At 37.4% G+C, this 19,387-nt stretch overlaps 3 protein-coding genes across 10 annotated transcripts; 1 reads left to right on the top strand and 2 right to left on the bottom strand.

Annotated features, from left to right (window-relative positions):
• Positions 1 to 4,093: 4,093 nt before the first annotated feature.
• On the top strand, positions 4,094 to 6,087 carry LOC103959238 (60S ribosomal protein L6). The gene is made up of 4 exons (XM_009371591.3): positions 4,094 to 4,419; positions 4,535 to 4,641; positions 5,352 to 5,533; positions 5,812 to 6,087. Exons 1-4 carry the CDS (start codon positions 4,163 to 4,165, stop codon positions 5,965 to 5,967), a joined length of 702 nt encoding a protein of 233 aa, XP_009369866.2. The 5' UTR covers positions 4,094 to 4,162; the 3' UTR covers positions 5,968 to 6,087.
• Positions 6,088 to 6,170: 83 nt separating this feature from the next.
• Positions 6,171 to 9,478, bottom strand: LOC103959620. Of its 8 annotated transcripts, none has more exons than XM_048570589.1 (5): positions 8,610 to 9,476; positions 7,808 to 7,891; positions 7,530 to 7,693; positions 7,220 to 7,330; positions 6,171 to 6,803 (listed from the first exon to the last, which is right to left on the bottom strand). In XM_048570589.1, the coding sequence occupies exons 1-2, from the start codon at positions 9,320 to 9,322 to the stop codon at positions 7,825 to 7,827; spliced, it is 780 nt and encodes a 259-aa protein (XP_048426546.1). In that variant the 5' UTR covers positions 9,323 to 9,476; the 3' UTR covers positions 6,171 to 6,803; positions 7,220 to 7,330; positions 7,530 to 7,693; positions 7,808 to 7,824. The 8 variants fall into 8 exon arrangements, with proteins under 8 accessions (XP_048426546.1, XP_048426548.1, XP_048426551.1 ...); XM_048570591.1 differs by having other exon boundaries at positions 6,171 to 6,523; XM_048570594.1 differs by having other exon boundaries at positions 6,171 to 6,512.
• Positions 9,479 to 11,132: 1,654 nt separating this feature from the next.
• LOC103959248 (FT-interacting protein 1-like) lies at positions 11,133 to 14,197 on the bottom strand. The gene is made up of 2 exons (XM_048570469.1): positions 13,923 to 14,197; positions 11,133 to 13,824 (listed from the first exon to the last, which is right to left on the bottom strand). Exon 2 carries the CDS (start codon positions 13,793 to 13,795, stop codon positions 11,408 to 11,410), a length of 2,388 nt encoding a protein of 795 aa, XP_048426426.1. The 5' UTR covers positions 13,796 to 13,824; positions 13,923 to 14,197; the 3' UTR covers positions 11,133 to 11,407.
• Positions 14,198 to 19,387: the final 5,190 nt, after the last annotated feature.

The following is a 19,387-nucleotide window of genomic DNA, read 5'->3' as shown; positions in this document are numbered from 1 at the left end:
ACACATATTTGGCAACCACCTAGCACAAATGTGGCAACCACGTCAGCACTTAACAGATCAATGGATGGAAAATGTAACGAATATATTATTTTAAAATAAAATAGTATTTAAGGTATGAAATTGAAATGTTTTGAAGATGTTGTAAGGAATTGAAATAGACCCCAAACCTGAGGTATGAAAGTGTAATTTACCCTTTCTTTTTTATTTGATTTATTCTTAATTGGTTACTAGTTGTTTTTCCTAAATTACTTTTATTAAATTCATTTGTATTTTTCCAATCTTTGTTTTCAAATAATTAGCAAAGAATTAGTATAAATACATATTATTCATTCAATCCTTGCGGAAACAACCTTGCTTGAGCCGTTTATACTACAACTACCTTGTTCTCTTGCAATTATTTTTAAGTGTTTGTATCCCTACTTTTGTAGGTGGTAAAAATCCCTATCATGTATAACACGTGCCAAAACGACGAAAGACCGACAACAGCTGTAGGGGTGGGCCTCGCTGCAATTGACTAACAGCAAAGCCCCAACGGCTCGTTGATGTGGCTTGCTATTAGCCGTTGAATTTCCAATGGAAAAAAAAATTGACAATGTTACTGTTGAGACACGTTACACATTTTTTCTTTTTTACTCCAATCTTGTATATTTATTTTCCACTTTCCAATTTTTTTTTCCCAAAAAACAGAGTCAAAAGCCAATTTGGTCAATGGAAGACATTGCTTTGCTTAAGGGTTGGCTGCATGATACCCATGACCCTATCATAGAAAATGAGAAGATGGTGCAACAAATGTGGAAGAAGATTCATACAAAATTTGTCGAGAAGATTCAAGGCAAGAGTTGAAATACAAAAATCTTCATAAATTTCAAATGTAATTAACATGTTATTATTTGGACCTTTAGGTTTTTTTTTTTTTTTTTCAACAATTACAATTATTTTGTCTCACAATTATTTTTTCAACAACTACAAGCACAAATGTGGTTCAATCTTCATAACAACAACAAATCATTCACAAAGCACAAATGTTGGAATGTTGTGAAGCATAGTTCGAAATGCAAAATTATGCCAACTAGGAAGCCTTAACACCACACATTGAATGCCCTATGGTCTATTGATATTACTTTTTACTTATAAGTGAAAAGTTTTTAAGATTAAATCTCGTGAATGACGTGTTTGGTACTAATTGATTCTTTCCATCCTTAAGTGTCAAAAGAATTGTCTGACATAAGCACCGGAATGGACACAACCCATTTAAATAAGGCATAACATAACATGACACAATCCATTAGAAGGGGGTGGAACTAAGAGGGCCCAAACAAACTCGTTCACTGGGCGTGTGGATGTAGTAAGCAGGTCGCGATTCGTGCTGTGCCAAAGCTTAGGTCGTTGGTCCTGGGGTTGGCGCAAGCCTATACTTGGTGCATCGCGGCCTGGTGGGTTTGTGGTGCGTTGTTGCCTGGTGGGTCGAGCTCTAGCTAGGTCACGCAAGTCCTAGTATTGCTATGTCACAACAATGTGCCATGGCTGCTGTTGCGTTCGATCTTTGAGGATTGATCGTTGTTGGTCTTCCTCCTTTTTGGCGTATCCACTTTTGTTGTTCAAAGAAAACTCAAAAAAAGAAAATAAAAACAATAGGTGGAAGGAAGATTTTGGATGAAATGAGCGTTCTTCACTTAGATTTTAAAGCACGCGTTGAGTATTTTTTAGAATTTTCAATAAAAGCAACAATTTATGGATGCAAATTCTGCTAGAGGTAATAGTACATTCTAATATATTGCCATGTATTCTTGTATGAATTTGTTATCGACTTGATCTATTTATTGATAAAATCCAGTTGGAGTGCATTATCCATTCAAATATTCAAGCGTCTCTTTTCGGTTGGTTATCATTTTTGCAAAATTATTTGACGGGCTCATGGTCCTAATTCTTCTACTTATGACCCTAGAAAATGACATAAATGCTAAGAATTACTTCAAATGCGTCTTCCACATATATCACATTTTAAAACATATTGTGTTAGAAATGGTAAGTAACCGATTGATAGGTACAAGAGTTATGTTCAACGTCCTAGCCTTGCTCCTTCGAAGTTTTCTATTTGGCAGACCCTCGAATTGTATACATTTTAATCCGCGATAGTCAAGTCTGTCTGTTAGTCTTCTCAGATGCCAAAACGTGGGCATGAACCACCATCAGTTTACTCGCACTTTTCAAGACGTAATACTTCTATTAAATGACTGAAGAAAAATATTTGAGAGAGAAAAAAATTACATATGGTCGTCCTAATATTTGAATTTAAAAGTATCTTTAAAGGGGATGTCAAATTCTAAGTGTATATTGGACATAAAAAATCCTTCAAAGTTTCTAACTGAAATGTTATTTGCTGATTGAATTTGAAGCCTTTGTGATTAAGAGTCAAATTTGACATCAATAAAAGGGCAACATCAATTTTATTTTTTTGATTCGTTTAATAGTAACTCCCTTGTTCCACTAGCATTTCAGCCAATAAAAATTTTATTTTAACAATTTTTAAATAAATACACTCTTTTAAAGCTCTATACGAATAAAAAATGTATATTTGACAATTTAATTACTAAATTTGACATAAAGCATGTCCAAGAAGATGTCAAATGTAAAACATCAAAATGATATTTGATGACTTTTGTCGCAATTTCACGTTTATATACAATTTTTTGCTACACTCGATAAGTTAAATAAAAATGTCCTATAATTTTTTTCCATCTCTTTGTGGTCCAAACAATCAAATATTTGAAACATACAACATTTATTATGAATTGTATCACCCCAATAAAAAAATTAAAAAATTAAATCAATTGACATTAGTTGTCAAATTTGATGCTAGAAGGCTTTTCCTTCAAATGACCCAACTTTACATAAGAAACTGAATGCTTAGTTGGAGAAAGTTTCTTGCCATTTTATACTATTGAATGTCTATGTGGCAGTTTTGACCTCTCTTTTAAATGAGTGCATTTTTTCTCACCATCCTTTAGTGTTGTGTATGTTCACCATTCTATTTATCATCGTTAGATGATTTTAAATTTTAAGATTTGTGCATATCCATAACACGAATCTTGAAATTCAAACTCATCTAACAGTGATAAATAAGGTAGTAAGCATACACCACACTAAATAATGGTGAGCAAAAATACTCCCAAAGCTCTAAAACTTGAAATTACCGCATCGTCCATCAATTATAATTTAACTTTTACAATTTATATTTTCATTGAAAATGCTAAGAGCATTTCCAGAGAAGATGTCAAAATGTCCACATAAGCTATAAGTAAAAAAAAAACCACAATAATATTCTCCAATCAATATGTCAATCTTACGTGGCGATGACATGGATTTTCAGCAAGGTACTGTAGTCAAATTTGACAATAGCTTCAAAATTTTTATTATTATTTTTATCTCCTAACCCTCTCACTCTTTCCCCAAGCTGTCATCTACCACGACGTCGTTTCCTCTTCGACAAGCTCGCCGAGCTCGCACGTCACTATTCTGCTACCTTGACGCTGCCGCGCCACCACCTCCTCTTTTTCCCTCCCGGTTCGACTTGCCACCCAATTCCCACAACTCGCTCAACTTGCCGAGCCGACTCGCCTTTGCCGTATCATCACCACCTTTTTTGTTGTTGTTTTGATTGTCTTCGTCATCACCGTCTGCTACTTTACCAGATTTTGTCTTTGTCGTCATCGCCTGCTACTTTAATAGAGCAATCGAGATCCGGTTCAGACCGGATTTTGGCCCGAATTGGTTTAGCGTTGTTTTGGGTTGATGATTGTGGATATGTGGATTGTGTTTTAGTGTAATAAAATAATATTTAATTTGACATATCGGATGAAGAGAAAAATTTTAAAAGATGTCAAAATGTCAAATAGACTGTCAAATTCAAATTTTATGTATTAAATTTAACATCTCATTTAGAAATGCTATAAGTCGGTCGAACCCAATCAGATGGCAAAAGGTTGGCAACGCTTGGGCCTTGCCAAATTGATAAAGAGCCCGCATTTCCCCGATGAGCCCAATGAAAAAAATAATTTAATTAAATGTTTAAACCGCCGTTAGGGTTTTACTTCATCCCGCACCTCTCTCTCTCTCAAATCGCAAGCCGTAGGTTTCACACAGAAACACTGCGAGAGTCGCGATGGCGGCAAAAGCAAGAAACCCTAGAAAGACCCGAAACCCAGATCTGGTTCGTGGGGTCGGTAAGTTCTCGAGGTCCAAAATGTACCACAAGCGTGGTCTCTGGGCTATCAAGGCCAAAAACGGCGGCGTTTTCCCATGCCATGACCCGAAGCCGGCGGCCGAGACCGCACCCGAGAAGCCCCCGAAGTTCTACCCCGCTGACGATGTCAAGAAGCCACTCGTCAACAAACGCAAGCCCAAACCCACCAAGCTCAGGTTCCATTTTCTCAAATTTTTTTTTTATTTTTAAATTAAAAAACGAAAAGAAAATGGGTTTAATATATTGCTTAATTTTTATTTTTATTTTTGTGACTTGGTTGATTGAATGCAGGGCTAGTATTACACCAGGGACGGTGTTGATTATATTGGCTGGGAGGTTTAAGGGCAAGAGAGTTGTTTTTCTTAAGCAGCTTCCATCTGGGTTGCTTCTTGTTACTGGTGAGATTTACTTCCGTTTTACATGCAAACACTTCCTGTTGTGTTTATGTTTCGAGTTCTTTTCGGTTTTAGCTGAATGGTTGTATTCTTACTGTTATTTTTTGTTTTATGTTAGAAGTAATATCTTTTTTTTTTTCATTTTCTGAATAACAAGTTTGATAAACTCACTCGGACCATTTGATACATTTGAATCCTTGAATGCCAGTCAATAGAGGTTTCTAAATGTGTAATAACCTCCATACTATTTCGGCCAAATTTGGTGCAGAAAAGATGGTTGCCTTCGTTGTAAAATATTGCAAAACCGCCCCCTGCTTATGCACTTGGGAGAATGCTCCTCTCCCATTGAACAGGATATTTTGTAGTGGGGTATGTTCAAATAGGGTAGTTTGTACTGTGAGTGATGTGGTGTTAGATTTGTTCTTCTGAAGCTGTATCACACAGCAAAATTGTTTTTGGACGATGATTGATGCATGAAAGAGAGAATTGGGGGAAAGAGTATCAATTTGCGTAGTGTCATCTGATACCTAATTTACATGGTTACTTTCTCTGATTAATGTAGATGTGTATTTCTCGAGAATGTGATCTCTGCACCTTGCATCATTCAATCGTGATTCCACACGATTGAATGTGTATTTCCAGTTTTTGCATGCTTCTTCACGAAACTTGTTAAGTTTCTTTCTAACATGAGTGTTGATTTTATTCCATCGCAGGGCCCTTTAAAATTAATGGTGTTCCTTTGAGACGCGTTAATCAGTCGTATGTGATTGGCACTTCCACCAAGGTTGACATTTCTGGGGTGAATGTAGAAAAGTTTGATGACAAATATTTTGCAAGGGAAGTTGAAAAGAAGAAGAAGAAGGGCGAGGGAGAGTTTTTTGAGGCCGAGAAGGAGGTAGGATTTATTGTTTCTTCATTTACATAACAAATTCATGCTTCTCTTCAATTATTGCTATTGTCTTCATGGACTTTAAAGTAGTTCAATGTGGCAGTGCAGTCGTGGTCTTCTAATATTGCATATTATTTCTATCATGCAACGGAATACCCTGAGATGAAAGGATAAGATTATACAGATTGTCGACTTGTAAACTGTTGGAGAATAATGTTCACCGTGCCTGATTCCGTTGCAAAATTTTATGTTCTCTTAATATTTTTCCAAACAACAAATTGTAGGAAAAGAGTATGCTCCCACAAGGAAGGAAAGATGAACAGAAGAGTGTGGATGCATCATTGATAAAGTCCATTGAGGCTGTCCCAGACTTGAAGACATACTTAGCGGCGAGGTTCTCTCTGAAGGCAGGCATGAAGCCTCATGAGCTTGTCTTTTAGGCCATTATTTCATATACTACTTTTTAGGATCATTTTGTGCTCTTCGACTTGTTTCTTTCAGATTATCCGCGTACTCTGTATTTTCATGTTACCGGCATATCAAAGATATTGTTTGGGTCATTTTGATTTGTCACTGGATCATTTGAAATCGGAAAATTTCTTCGATTTCTTTGCACACAAACAGGTATTATTTCGCAAAAACAAATTTAATCCACTTCAATCGTGAATAAATTATGATCGCAAAGTAACTATATACAGAGTTTCAGATACCGGAATTGATCATAACAAATAAAGAATCGACGGACGATAACTATGAAAGTCTGAAATCGGACAAGAACGTATACAACTTAGGAATGCTTTACCGAGTATCAAACAAGGTCAAGTACTTTCCTTCCCGACTCCAATTTATAAGCGATTAGCTCTTGCATTACCGAGTCCAAGACCAAATGAACGACTTCTTGATGCTCTCTGCCAGGCATCTGTTGAAAAGGAATATTTCTCCACCAGTAGGAAGACTGCTACGCTCGTCGGCCTGCCTTCTCCTGCTAGCAGACGACTTACGGAAAAAATTTCACTATAAATAGCCAAGTCAAATAAGGAAATTGATAATCACGAATTCTATTATTTAGAAACTCTCTTCCTGACTTTTTAGTTTTTCTCTTCACACTTTCTGACGTAGGCATCACAGGCTCTTTGGCAAACACACTAATTGGGTATGATTATACCATTTCAGGTCTGGATCTCGCAATGTTGTACACATTGATGTTGGTCAATTGATATGGTGTCATCTCTTTTGCAGGTTTCGGACTTGAGAGGCGGGGTTTAAGAGGAAGGCCCTAACAACATAAATTAACTTTTATTTTCACAAAATGAAGGATAAAAGGGGTTCAATCCTCATGATGATAACAATATAATTAATAATAACTACCTACCACTTTGTATTACAGTCTAATGATATTTCTCTTCACTTGTAAATAAGAGATCTTATTTTAATATAGCTTAAAAACACTCGCCTTACTCTGCATCATGCCCCCAAACACTCGGAAACCTTTAAAAAGTCAGACAAATGTGATGGCCCCTACTTAACTTAGGAAATTTGGTTAGTAGTTCACTTTTCGGGGGCTGGTTTTAGTATTACCACTTAGTACTATTACTGTACGATGGTCAGATTTTTTATTGAATGTATTTTACACATATCTGCATTTAAGAAACAAAAGCGATCCATTTCCAGGGTTGATAAGCGGATTCTTACCTTGCCAATTCTCGAGTCATTTTTAGTTCTGCTGGCAGAAGTTGGTTTCTCTTGGGGGAGAGCTAATACTGATAGGCGATAGCTTAGCAGCAAAGGAAATTCTTTGAGAATCTGCCAAAGAGAACTTGTGAATTGGTAATAGCATCAAAGCACCACAAACATACGAAAAAACATGGAAAACACCATATTGGATGGGGAATCATATGGCGTTGATATCTTCCGAATACAAAATATGTTCAACATTCGTGTGTGGTTGAAGGCATTTAAGAAGTGACATCTAACCAACGCTGCAGACTAGAAATTTCCTCACCGGAAGAAGTTCGAGTATCAATGAGGGTTCTTGTACAAGGAAGACCATCTTTGCTGTCATGATAATGACAACACAGCTAGAACACAAAGACCTAAGATCCATGAGGTAAGTCGAAACCCAACATCTGAAGGATGTTCTTCTCTATGCTTCAGGAAGAAATGAACCTTTACAAAATTATTCTTTATGAATCAAATTTCCAGGAGAGAACTACAAATGAAACAAAAAATAATAATTACAAGAAGCTGCTTTGACCACAAATCAGGTAACAATTTCCTTACCTTTATTAAGTCTTCTTTCAGTCCTCCGCTTTTTCAAAACCAGAACCAGCCATAGTATCATGCTTTCTTTCTACCGGAAGATCTCTGAGTACAAATTTTTGCTGGTCAGACCAATTGAAATTGATTTAGCAATGCTAGTTCCAGCTCAGTGTTCAAAGTGGGTGAAGATCTATTGCAATAATACATTCATATACGACTAGAGAATAAGATTAATCAACTAAAATGGTACTCCTAAAAACACATTGGGAGTCCATCAGAAGTTGGCAAAAATGTTTAACATATTTAATCGAAAAGAGTATTCATACATAAACATATCAATATAATAATATATCATGACAAACGATCAAGATTAAATCATGTATATTGCATTCCTCCTCCTTTTTATAAGTGCACAGTTTCTACTTCTTCAGTTTTTATACGAAAAACAAAAAACCTGTTTCCCCTTCTTTCTGAAAACAAAGGAAAAATGAAATCTTTACTCAAGAAAAAAAAATTGTATAATAGGACGGACTAGAATTCCACAAGGAAAACACGAGAAGAGATAAAGCTAAAACAAACAGACACCTATCGTAACAAATAAATAGTAAATGAAAACCGGTCTCTATGTAAATTGTAAGCACAGACGGAAAATCTATTTAAATTTCTACGATTTTTTGTTGTACAAAGGATTTACAAAGTTGAGAACACATAAAGAAACTTATCAAAAAGGAATCAATGAGTACTAAAGAATTGATGAGTAACTACACTACTAATAACCACAAACTTGGATTTGACAAAGCGGCAGCAAAACTGGGTCACTCACTGGGCATGGAATTGACATCGGCAGTTGGGGCACGTCTTCTTCTCCATGTTGAACCAGCGAAGGATGCAAGATGGGTGATAGACGTGAGAGCACGGCATCCGAATGAGCTCACTCCCTTTCCCGTCCGACAGTTCCTCCAAACATGTACTGCAAGTACCCAAGTCGCCATCACCCCTTTCCAAAATTCTCTCCGCCCCCAATTTCTCAACCACAAAATCTAACGAGAACGATGATGAGGTCGAACCTCCATTGCTACTACCAATTGCAAGTAAACCCATTGAGTCAGACAAATCATCGAACAGGGCGTCGACATAATCAATAGACAGGATTTCGAGTTGAGCCACCATGATGAATCCCAGCGAGCCATTACGATTTGCAAGTTTCAAGGCCATAGATTTGATATAGGGTGCTAACGCCTCGTAGATGGAAGGATCGAGGCTGAGGGAAGAGGAGAGAGAGCGTAAGTGGGCGTGCAATTCTGAGTGTACGAGTTGGCGGGCAGCAAAACGAAGCGTGGCGTACCGGTCGGGACCGAGTGGGAATTCATCGAGAACATGGGTATGGAAGCGCTTTTGATGAATCTGGTCCTGACGGAGAGAAAGCTCGCCGACGAATTGGGACTTAGGGTCCGGCGGGGCGTGGAATCCCTGCAGCTTCACAGAGACCCAGAAGTCCGATGTTCGGAATGAGAACGAGGAACGCTGAAACGCCATTGATCGATCGCTTGAAACTTGAAATTTGATGTGAGAGAGAGAGAGAGAGAGAGAGGGAGAGAGAGGAGATTTGACATCGGAGAGTGAATGAGAGGTAGATAATCAAGGAAGTAAAGGGCGGGTTTGGACTTGAGACTCCGCGTATTAGTATATAGCCGTTAACTTCAATTCAAAAGCAAAGCCGGTTTAGTTATATGCAGGTGGGGATTTTTGAATTTGTTGGCCCAAAATTTTTAATGGCCGTTTGCTGTTGCCTTTTATTTCTGTTTTTAACTGAAGTTAGTGTAAAATATTATTACGCTCGTGAGCATCTAAAAATCTTGATTCTTATAAGAAAAAACTTTTTACAACACTTGACATTTCGGTTTGTTACTATTAAAGTACTGCAGGCGAATCAAAAAATTATTTACACTCTCAAGCATAAACGAAGCTTTTCCAAAAAATTATAAGATTTGGATAAATAAAATTCATGGTTTCTAATATTTAGCTGAAAGTCTAATATTTTGGTTGTTGACTACTAAAACGTTACATAATTATCAGTTTGATGTTGCTATCGCATACTTTGTTGGCCTCAATAGCCATTTCGTGTTAAAGAAGACCGATACTTCATATTAAAAATTTAGGGGTGCTTCCAAAATTTGAGTGGCATTGAAGCTTACCCAAAAGGACAACGTAATTGCAAATGAACTTATGTCAATATAATATCTTTAGAAAGGGTGACGTGAGAATCACCTCAAACGTTTTTGCAGGAAAAAATGAAATGATTAGTTAAGTTATGGATGATATCGCTTTAAAGTTTCAATGTCAATTTATGTCTTACGGCGGAGTTAAGATGTCAATGTGTCACTTGTGGTGAAAAAACCCTTACTAGCAACCTTGTAAATAGGCATCTTCCCAATTTTAGTCCTTCCACCCTTACTAGTTTTGAGTCTTTTGACAAATTTTTGCCCATTTTGTGCCATGAAAAGATGTTGAAATGTCATTTTAAGGCATTGAATCCTGTTTGATGTTATCAGACTTGGAAATGACGATACTGTACTACGGTGTAGCTCTATTCCTTTTGAAATAGATCTTAAGTTCAAATATCGTAGATGATAATTAATTCCCTCACCCCTTAGCTTATATACCGTCACATTATGTACGCAAATTCTCAAACACAACCGAACGTTTGCGTGTTCATAATATGCATAAATCCTCAACACAGCAGTTCAACATGAAATTTTGTTGCCTTGTTTCCAATAAACTTCTCTTTAACAGAACAAACATTAAAAGACAAATATAAGAAAATGTTGAAAGTTGAGGTTCCATTGTAAAACTAATTAGCAATATGAGGAATAACCAGAGGCAGATCCAATTATGGACCCGGGTGGTCCTGGGACCACCTGGAAGTCTGAAGAAGTGTATGATTTTCAGAGCATGCTATCCGCACAAGATGACAGTCTTCTGAAGAAATTGGTTGGTACCAAGGGTTCCTTGGTTCGGAATCTAAGATGCCTCAGCCAAATAATGCCTGCAATCACAGCAATCATCTTGAACGGTATTACGTAGAACAGAGAGAGTTAGATGGGTCACAATTTATCCGACTGGGTCTTTTTGACCGGGTTGAGCTTAGCTTTAAATTTTAATAACCACCTTTCACATTGATCTAATGGTTAAAAAAATATGAACAATAACATGTGTATTTTAAGAGGTGCACTAGGCAGATAGTACTTTACTGCAGTAGCGGAAAACAATCATGTCTATGTACCATAATGCAGCGTCCGATTCTTACCAATTTCCCTCCTCTCTAAAAGCTAACAATTTAAGGATCAATTCCTCACCTGTTTCTCATCAATTCTTTGACTCGAGGATAGATTGAGATGGGATTCAACCGAATAAATGTACATAAGTTCTCAAACACAACCAAATTTACTACGCTATTTGCGTGTTCATATTATTCATAAACCCGCAATACAACAGTGCAGGATAAAAATTTATTGCCTTGCTTCCAAGAAACTTCATTTTCAACAGAACAACCATCAATTTGCAAATACTAGAAGATCCATGTTAGTTAGATAGTATTTCCTCCTCTACCTCCTCGTGATTTCAGAGCATGCTATCCGCGCGAGATGGCAATCTTCTGAAGAAATTGCTTGGAATCGAAGGTAGCTTGCTTCGGAATCTAGGATGCCTTAGCCAAACAATGCCGGCAGCCAGAGCAATCATCTTGAATGGTGTCACGTAGAGCACCACAGCGGCAATTAGACACAAAAATACAAACAGGCTGCTTGCTCTTGGGTCTCTCCAGCTAAGGACCGCCTGAAATCTCTCCCCCTGAGTTGCAATGTCTCCAACCACTGTCTGAATTCTTCCCGCCACACTTCGTAGTCTGTCATACCTCATCCTCACGACATCTTGAGCCTTAGACGTAGGGAAGGTGTCAAACTCTTCATCCATTTCATCCGGGTGAACTGCCTCTGCCCATGAAAGTTTAGTGTCCATGTGAGGCGGATGCCTTGGACGGAAGCGAAAGTTCCATAATCCGATGAGAAACATGTAGAGAAAGATAGTTGACAGAATCAATTCAGGGTAGCAGATCAGTAGGAAAAACAGGAAATGGACTAAAACAGTAGTGATCGGGTTTTTCCAATGACGAACTTCACCAAGCCACCTGCTCATGGAGATGAGGCCGGAGAATAGAGAGACAATTCTAAAAAAGTTAGCCTTACTTCTTCTCATGCTCCACATGTGGGAGTCTACATCTAGCATGTACTCGACAACCTCTTTCCTTAGTGGTGGTTCAGCTCTGCCAAGTCTCACGGCTACAATGTTCATTGCCTGATATCTCAAACTATCCAACTGATTTACAGTGAACGGATGCAGATAATGCATTTTTGGCAGCAAGGGGTGGCCGTAGAGGTAAATTATATTAGCTAGTGAAAGGCACGTAAATCTTACTGCTAATTGGAGCTCCCCCATTTTTTTCAATCCGGATGGTTGTAGGACTAGAAGCGGATAAGAGTTTGTATAAATCCGATCCATTTCTAGGGTTGATAGCCGAATTCTCACCTTGCCAATTCTCGAGTCATTTTTAGCTCCACTGCCAGAAATTGGTTTCTCATTTCCACCGAGGTGGCAGTTGTCGAAAACTCCCAGTGTGATCACCGTGCAAGGGTCGTAGACCTCCCATGTATATTGTTCATTCCACTTGGGACTGTCGCTTTCGATGATTGTTCTGGTCCTCACCCATTTCTGCCCGTACTTGGCTACGCAGTAGGCATCTGTTGTTGCTTTGTCATCCTTGTTCTTCATTGGAAGAAGTCCTTGCGCGCTTAAGATCCCTACTTCAAGAATCCCAATTGGATGCTTCCATAGCTGCCTGGCAGTAGGCCTCACGTCGCTTATGTACAAGGTTGATTCATCTAGTACATGATAAGCACCCTCAAGACAGACTCTGAGATGGACTCTGGTCGAAAACTTGTGGTCGTGCCTTTTGTCTCCCTCCAAAGCACCAAAACCAAATTTTTCAAGGTTGAACCAACGTGAATGTACTGGCCTGTGATCCAACCGCCTCTCAAAGATTGTCAGCGGCAGGTGTATTTTTCCCACGTGTTCATCTTTTGCAGCACTCACTTTATTTTCAACTGTAAGCACAAGCTGTTCTTCAAAAGGCTCAGCTGCTACGAAGACCAAGTCTTCGTTCCACATGGGATTCGCCGTCCTGGTTGGAGATACCTTTGTTTTAAGTGTTTGATTTCCGACATGAGCCTTGACGAAAGCTTGTGGTGGTTGGCTTCTATCATGTGGCTCCACATCCTGAGCTTCGATTACATTAACTCTGAGGTACCACAGCTTCGGCGAGACATAAACCTTGGAGCGAATGCTGAAAACTCCCTCTCCGTGAACTGAAGCAGCGTCTGAGTGCCAGGCTTCTGGGAAAGCTTCATCAGCCTGTGTACCCATCCAAACTGCAAGCATCACCTCTCCTCTAACCTTAGTATCTCGTCGCCGGTCTTCTAATCTGTACCATTGAGGTGCCAAAGGGCTATCTGGTGGAACTCTAGTCGGCACCTCATGCATGTCAAACACCACCTTCCCAATGTAGTCATCTCTTGCCACCACCCCTTTATCCTTGACATAAACTTCGAGTACCGAAGACTGAATCTTCTCTTTTGCAAATGCAAAAACTTCCTTCCATTCAGGGTTTGTCTTCTTCTCAAAGTGCTTTGTTTTGCCCTTGTAATTTCCCAGCTTCACTTGTACATATGGATCACAGCTTCCCGTCGCGGGGTTTGTCGGAAGATCTTTGGCTTTCGCAACTCTTACATATAGATAAAACATCTGCTCAACAAGATCGTAAGTGCTTGTAGCTCTATCGCTGCTTATCCACCCTCCTCCACCTCGAAGTCCTCCATGTGGCCATCGTTCCCCGAGCTGGGGCTTCGTGTCCTTCAACTTGTAGTCCTCTTGGTTAGGTGCTGCTTGTGACTTCATTGGTGCAACTTTGTATGCTTCTCTAGTACCTGAAAAACACATATACAGTTACACATCAGTAATAATTGTAAAAAATATCTGCAGAAAATTAGCTCTATTTCAGATATAGATTTCAGGTTCCTCTCACCTTAGCACACAAGAAAACCTTGAATCCCAAGGGTTTCTCTTTTGATAATCCTCACCTTCTCTGTTAGATTTGTATGTTCTAGCCAATGATTCTCGTCTTAGAGTAAATTCACGACTGCGAATTTGAGCTGTTCCCGGCTTTACAGATGCTTAAGGTACAGTACTCTTGGATACTGCTTCTGTGGTATTAAGAGTCATCTTCTACAAGCAAGTCAGAATCCTGCATTTTCTTGTCTTCAAACTTTTAGGGCATCTGCCACCTCCACTACCAGTTTGGAATTGCCTTTTTTATTCCTGTCATGTAAACCAAAAAGGAATTCTGTTAGCTTTGATTGTATAAAGAATAATCAAAGTATTGATTGAAAATGACAATGGCATGGAGGAAGTGTGATAGTGAAGGTATTTACTATCTAAACCACCATTCCAAACCTCTTAAAAGCAAGTTCAAGCAAGACATACTAACATCCGATCGTAATGTTTCTTCTTTATTATCATATTGTGCTATAATGAGCCCAAGCTGCAACTTAAATATTTAGGCAAATACTATATGGGTTAATAACTCTCGTTTATACTTGCTTTTGAAAGAGTCTAAATAGCGATCCTCTTTACCGTTTGTATGCTTAAATTTTGTATTGGACCAAATAATGCCGCTGCTAAAAAACTGTAAAGAAAACAAATAGAGTTGATTAATTAGTTGTTCTATATTTCCGGAAAGAGATAAAAAGATGCCCCACTTGTGAGGACAAAGATGGTCTTTTGGACTCCAAAGTTTCAAAACATTGTGATTTTAGTGCAACTTTCACTTTCCTATATTCTCCGCTTTTTTTATTTAAATTGTCAAACTTCTTGATGAACAGCCCAAATTACCCTTCACCCTACCTTGGTTGTTTTGAACAATCCAGCATGCATGACCAGGGCAATCTTGTAATTTTGCTTGAAGTGCATCAGTTGGACTATTTGGGCAGTTCTCTTCTTTCTGCCGCAAAGCTAATGTAAGCAAAGCAAAACAGATAAAGATGATTAAAGAGAGAGTTTAAAGGAGTGTGGTGAGCTTAAAAGAAAAGCAAAAGCAGTCTGCAGAAAGAAAGCTCAAGGGAAGGTCACCTTGCACACGAAGATGCTTTTGTTCATTATTCTCTTACTTTATTCTCTCTTTAATTTAGATATAATTTAGGATTGAGAATTTGCTCTTCTCCTCTTTAGAAAAAAATTGAGGGTTTTTTAGTTGGTTACTGGTTAGGATGCATTATTGCATTCGACAAGTGCATGTACACAATTTTGCTCTCATGGGAACTTTCTGATGTGGTAGTCGGAAGATAGGTTACTGCTAGAGATGTTATTTACACAATTTTATAAACGTGTGCAAGAATTTATTGTCTGTTAGGTTTGAGAATTAATGACACAATCTATGTGAAGCACTTTGTTATATATTCATCATATTATTCAGAGCCTCATATGCTTTGCTAAGAAGATCACTATAGCAATAATCTTCATTTTCTGCTGCCCTTCCCTTCGGAAAGATAATGAATGTTTGATGGAGATATTTTCAAGAGATTTTTTAGCATGCACCGTTGTATGAATAATACGTGGCCATTGAACAATCCTAGTCTGGGTTCCAATATTTCATTTCTTTGGTGCATGTCATATACCGGAACATAATAAAGTTTTCTGAGTTATTATTCCCTCAAAGCTAGACTGCTAGAAGATATACAGAGCCAGTTTTTAACTGCCAAAGATGATTTGGCAATCATGAAACTCTGTTTGCAAGAAATTAATTAGCTAAATACTGCTCTCATCAATTGCAAACCGCTTTATAAACTTAATATTATTTAATAATCAAGGGATCTTTTATTCTTTGCTTTAGTGCAATAAAATGCACAAAATAAAGAAAAGTTTCCCCCTTCCTAAACACTTCAGTTAATTAGTTTTTAAGTATTCACAAATTGTCCCATTTTTCTAATTTTATATATATATTCCAATTTTAATAATTTATGCATCTTTTCCCAAAAGAAAAAATGGAGAAGACGACCCTTTTGTGTAGGTCAGCTGACCTTCAAGAAAAGTTAGGACATCAGCTCTGTGGTTTCGGGCTGACCGTGAAGGATAAAAATGTACGATTACGTTAAGATGCTATAAAAATATGAGAATATACGGAAAAACAAATTTAAAAGAATTTAGCCTATCTTAGGGTGAAGATTTGAAACAAAGGTACGATATTCATTAAGCAAATCAAAATTCGTACAAACTGAGGATAGTGTGCATAATGAGTTTCGATAAAAACCTTGTTGGGATTAAAAACAAAAATATAGGAAATTAGCCACAAGATCATGCACAAACTAGAGCTATAACACCAAAAAAAAGGGAAAAGTTGGGTTGATTTAGATACACCAACAATGTATAATAAAAAAAATATTAAAAAGACTAATAACTCAAGTAATTATGAACATTTATTTATACATTTGAGATTTTACGTTCAATTTCTCATTTTCACTTTCGTTTGTATAATAATAATAATAATAATAATAATAATAATAATAATAATAATAATAATAAAGTAAACATAGATCACCAATTTCAAGTCACGGAAGACAGGAAACATAAACGTTGTATTTAAGTACCCAAAACTCACAATACGAATTTGAGAATTATGAAAAATTTAGAATTATGAATGCACTCATCATGTGATATAATGCATTGGTTGCAACTTTAAACCAAATTTTAAGGAACCACGAAAAGGATATGGCAATATGATATCATTTTGACCGAACCCGTAAAAACAAAAGGATCCAAACCTGAAGGCTTTCTTCTATAAGCAGAGAACTGGATGAAAGTTCACGACATTGATTGAAAAAACTTCAGAAAATGAATTTTCTAAATTTGCAAAGAACCAACAAACAATTTTAAAAATAAGGGAAGAGGATCCTCTATAGATTCATTTTTTGGGGATCTTAAGGATCTCCACATTCTAACTGTTCATCGTATATCGTGTCGATAATTTTCTTTAGGTACTATTTGTGTTTAATTATAAATAAAAAAGTCAAATGATTTATGACCGCACAATGCACGGTGAATGGCTAAGATATGAGGATCCCCACAATTTGGATACGGATGGGATGCAAATCCAAAAATAAGGGTTATGGGTTTGGTAGAGAGCCACTTGCGCTGATTAGTTTATTCAAGGGTTATTTAGAGATAGACCTGTGAAATTCCTATTCTTCAAACAAAAATCTACCTTTTTTTTTGTTTTTTTGTTTTTTACAAACGATATCACTAAAGGGTAGAGGTGGGTTTAGCCTTACAATGGGTTAGAAATAATGTGGTCCAAATTCACCTTTGGCGAGAATCGAACATAAAAACTCTCACTTATAAATAAAGAGGAATACCACTAGACCGTAGTAAGGGTGGACACAGGCCGGGCCGGGCCCAAATTTGAAGGGACCGGACCCGCTTTAAAATGGAATGGGGCGGGGTGGGCCAATTATTGAAACTTTTAAAGTTGGAATTGGACATAACCCGGTCAATTTGAAACGGGCCAGTTTGGGCTAGGTCCACAGGTCCAACAGAAGGGAATGACATCATTTAAGTTGTCTTCCTCCAATGTCGCGAAACCTAGATGCCTAACGACAAAACTGTCGGCCACGGACGATGAAGCCTTGAACACCATCTTTTCCAAGTCTAATGACGAAAAGCACGTCCCTCGTGCCATAATTGTCGCCACTTCGTCGATCTAGAGCCCACTGTCTTATCTGATTTGGAGTCATGCGCCATTTTCATCCATCTAAGTGAGATTTCGATAAAATCAAGGGAGGGACTGAGAGCAGGTTGCGGTCAGAAATGGAGGGATTTGAAGAAGTTTGGTGATGTTAGAATGGTTTCTAGACTTGCAGAGAGTGAGAGAGAAATGAGAGACATATGAACTTGGTGGGTTTCGGTTTGGAGTTGAAGAAGGAAGAAGCCTCTGGAAGCTTGGGAAGGTTTCGAAATCAGAGAGAAAGAAGGCTGAGAGGAAATTGCATTGGCAATTTCCTTCGTTCAATTTCATTTTATATCATTATTATAGAAATGGGCCCAATTTCTTTGTATTATTATTATAGGAATGGGCCCATCCATTCATTCAGATAAGTGGTTTTTTTTTTTCACCAACAGTAACCCTTGCATTATAGAAACGGGCCGGTCCAGGGCCCTGTGGGTTTGAAGATTTGGATCCACCCAGCCCTGTATATATCACCGACCTGCCTCGCCCTGTTTATTCTAAAAAAAAAAAAAAATGAACCTGTCCCGACCCGGGGTCATGTACCCGTTTGCCCATCCCTAGACCGTAGTACTAAATGAATTAAACAAAAACCCACCTAATTACAAACATTCAAATAGAACTTAAATTTAGCCACTTAGTACTACGGTCTAGTGGTATTCCTCTTCACTTGTAAGTGAGAGATCTTAGGTTAGATTCTCGCAAAAAACGAATTTGAACCACATTATTGCTAACGCACTATGAGGCTCATCCCTCTTCCCTTTAGTGTAGAAAATATCGTTTGTTAAAAAAAATACACACACACACACACACACACACATATATATCTATATATAAAAATAAAAAATAAAAAATAAAAAAAACCTAAATTTCAAATAGATTGCCATGTAAACAATATATATAACCAATTATTACAACATATTTATAACTTATGCCACAAAATCCTAATTATATCAATAAATGTTATTACTCACCCTAATTATGATAAGCAATTAAAGCCCATATGGAAATTTTACGTTTCTTGTATCATAAATATTAGTAATGTACTTAAATTAATTTACCCATATTAAAAGAAAAAAAGGAAATTTGCTAAAAATGACCTTTTTTTGAATTTTTTTTATTAAAATATAATTTCTAGGATATGTACAGAATATGCACAGAACATGCACAACAATATAACAGAAATAGAATTTTTCTAAAATTGAATATGCACTATAAAGTTCCGTATGGGTTTAATTGGTAGTGACGGAGAAGGAGAAATCTTGTTTTGCGTGAACGAGTTAAAAATACACACTATATACACGACATGGACATAATATGCTCACAAATCTTAGCTCAACCCAAACACCCAGACCTCATAACTCTTCATAATCAGGAAAATGACATCATCACCTATGAGTTTTTACAATTTATATGTAAGTATTTTCGTCATTTCACTTTTGTGCACGGTGTACATGACCGGTTTGTCTTATTTTAGTCTAAAGATTTAACAAAAAGGTCATTTTTGGCATTTTACCAAAAAATATCAGGCATATTTTAGTAAATTCCTTTTACAATCACTTTTTTTTTTTGGTGTCAAATTACAATCAATTAATATTGGTTGAATCATGTAATTTCCTACATATAAATTAATTTACCTACTGATTCGTTTATGCATTTTGCCACTGCACACAGAACACAAACATTTATCGCGAATAATCCCTCAAAAGAAAAAA

This window comes from the organism of the source record quoted next, unplaced genomic scaffold (genome assembly GCF_019419815.1).
Source record: "Pyrus x bretschneideri cultivar Hongxiangsu unplaced genomic scaffold, Pyrus_bretschneideri_v1 Contig53, whole genome shotgun sequence".
Classification (NCBI taxonomy): domain Eukaryota; kingdom Viridiplantae; phylum Streptophyta; class Magnoliopsida; order Rosales; family Rosaceae; genus Pyrus; species Pyrus x bretschneideri.
The sequence above is the reverse complement of the archived record's forward strand: the minus strand, read 5'-3'. Positions and strand labels throughout refer to the sequence as shown.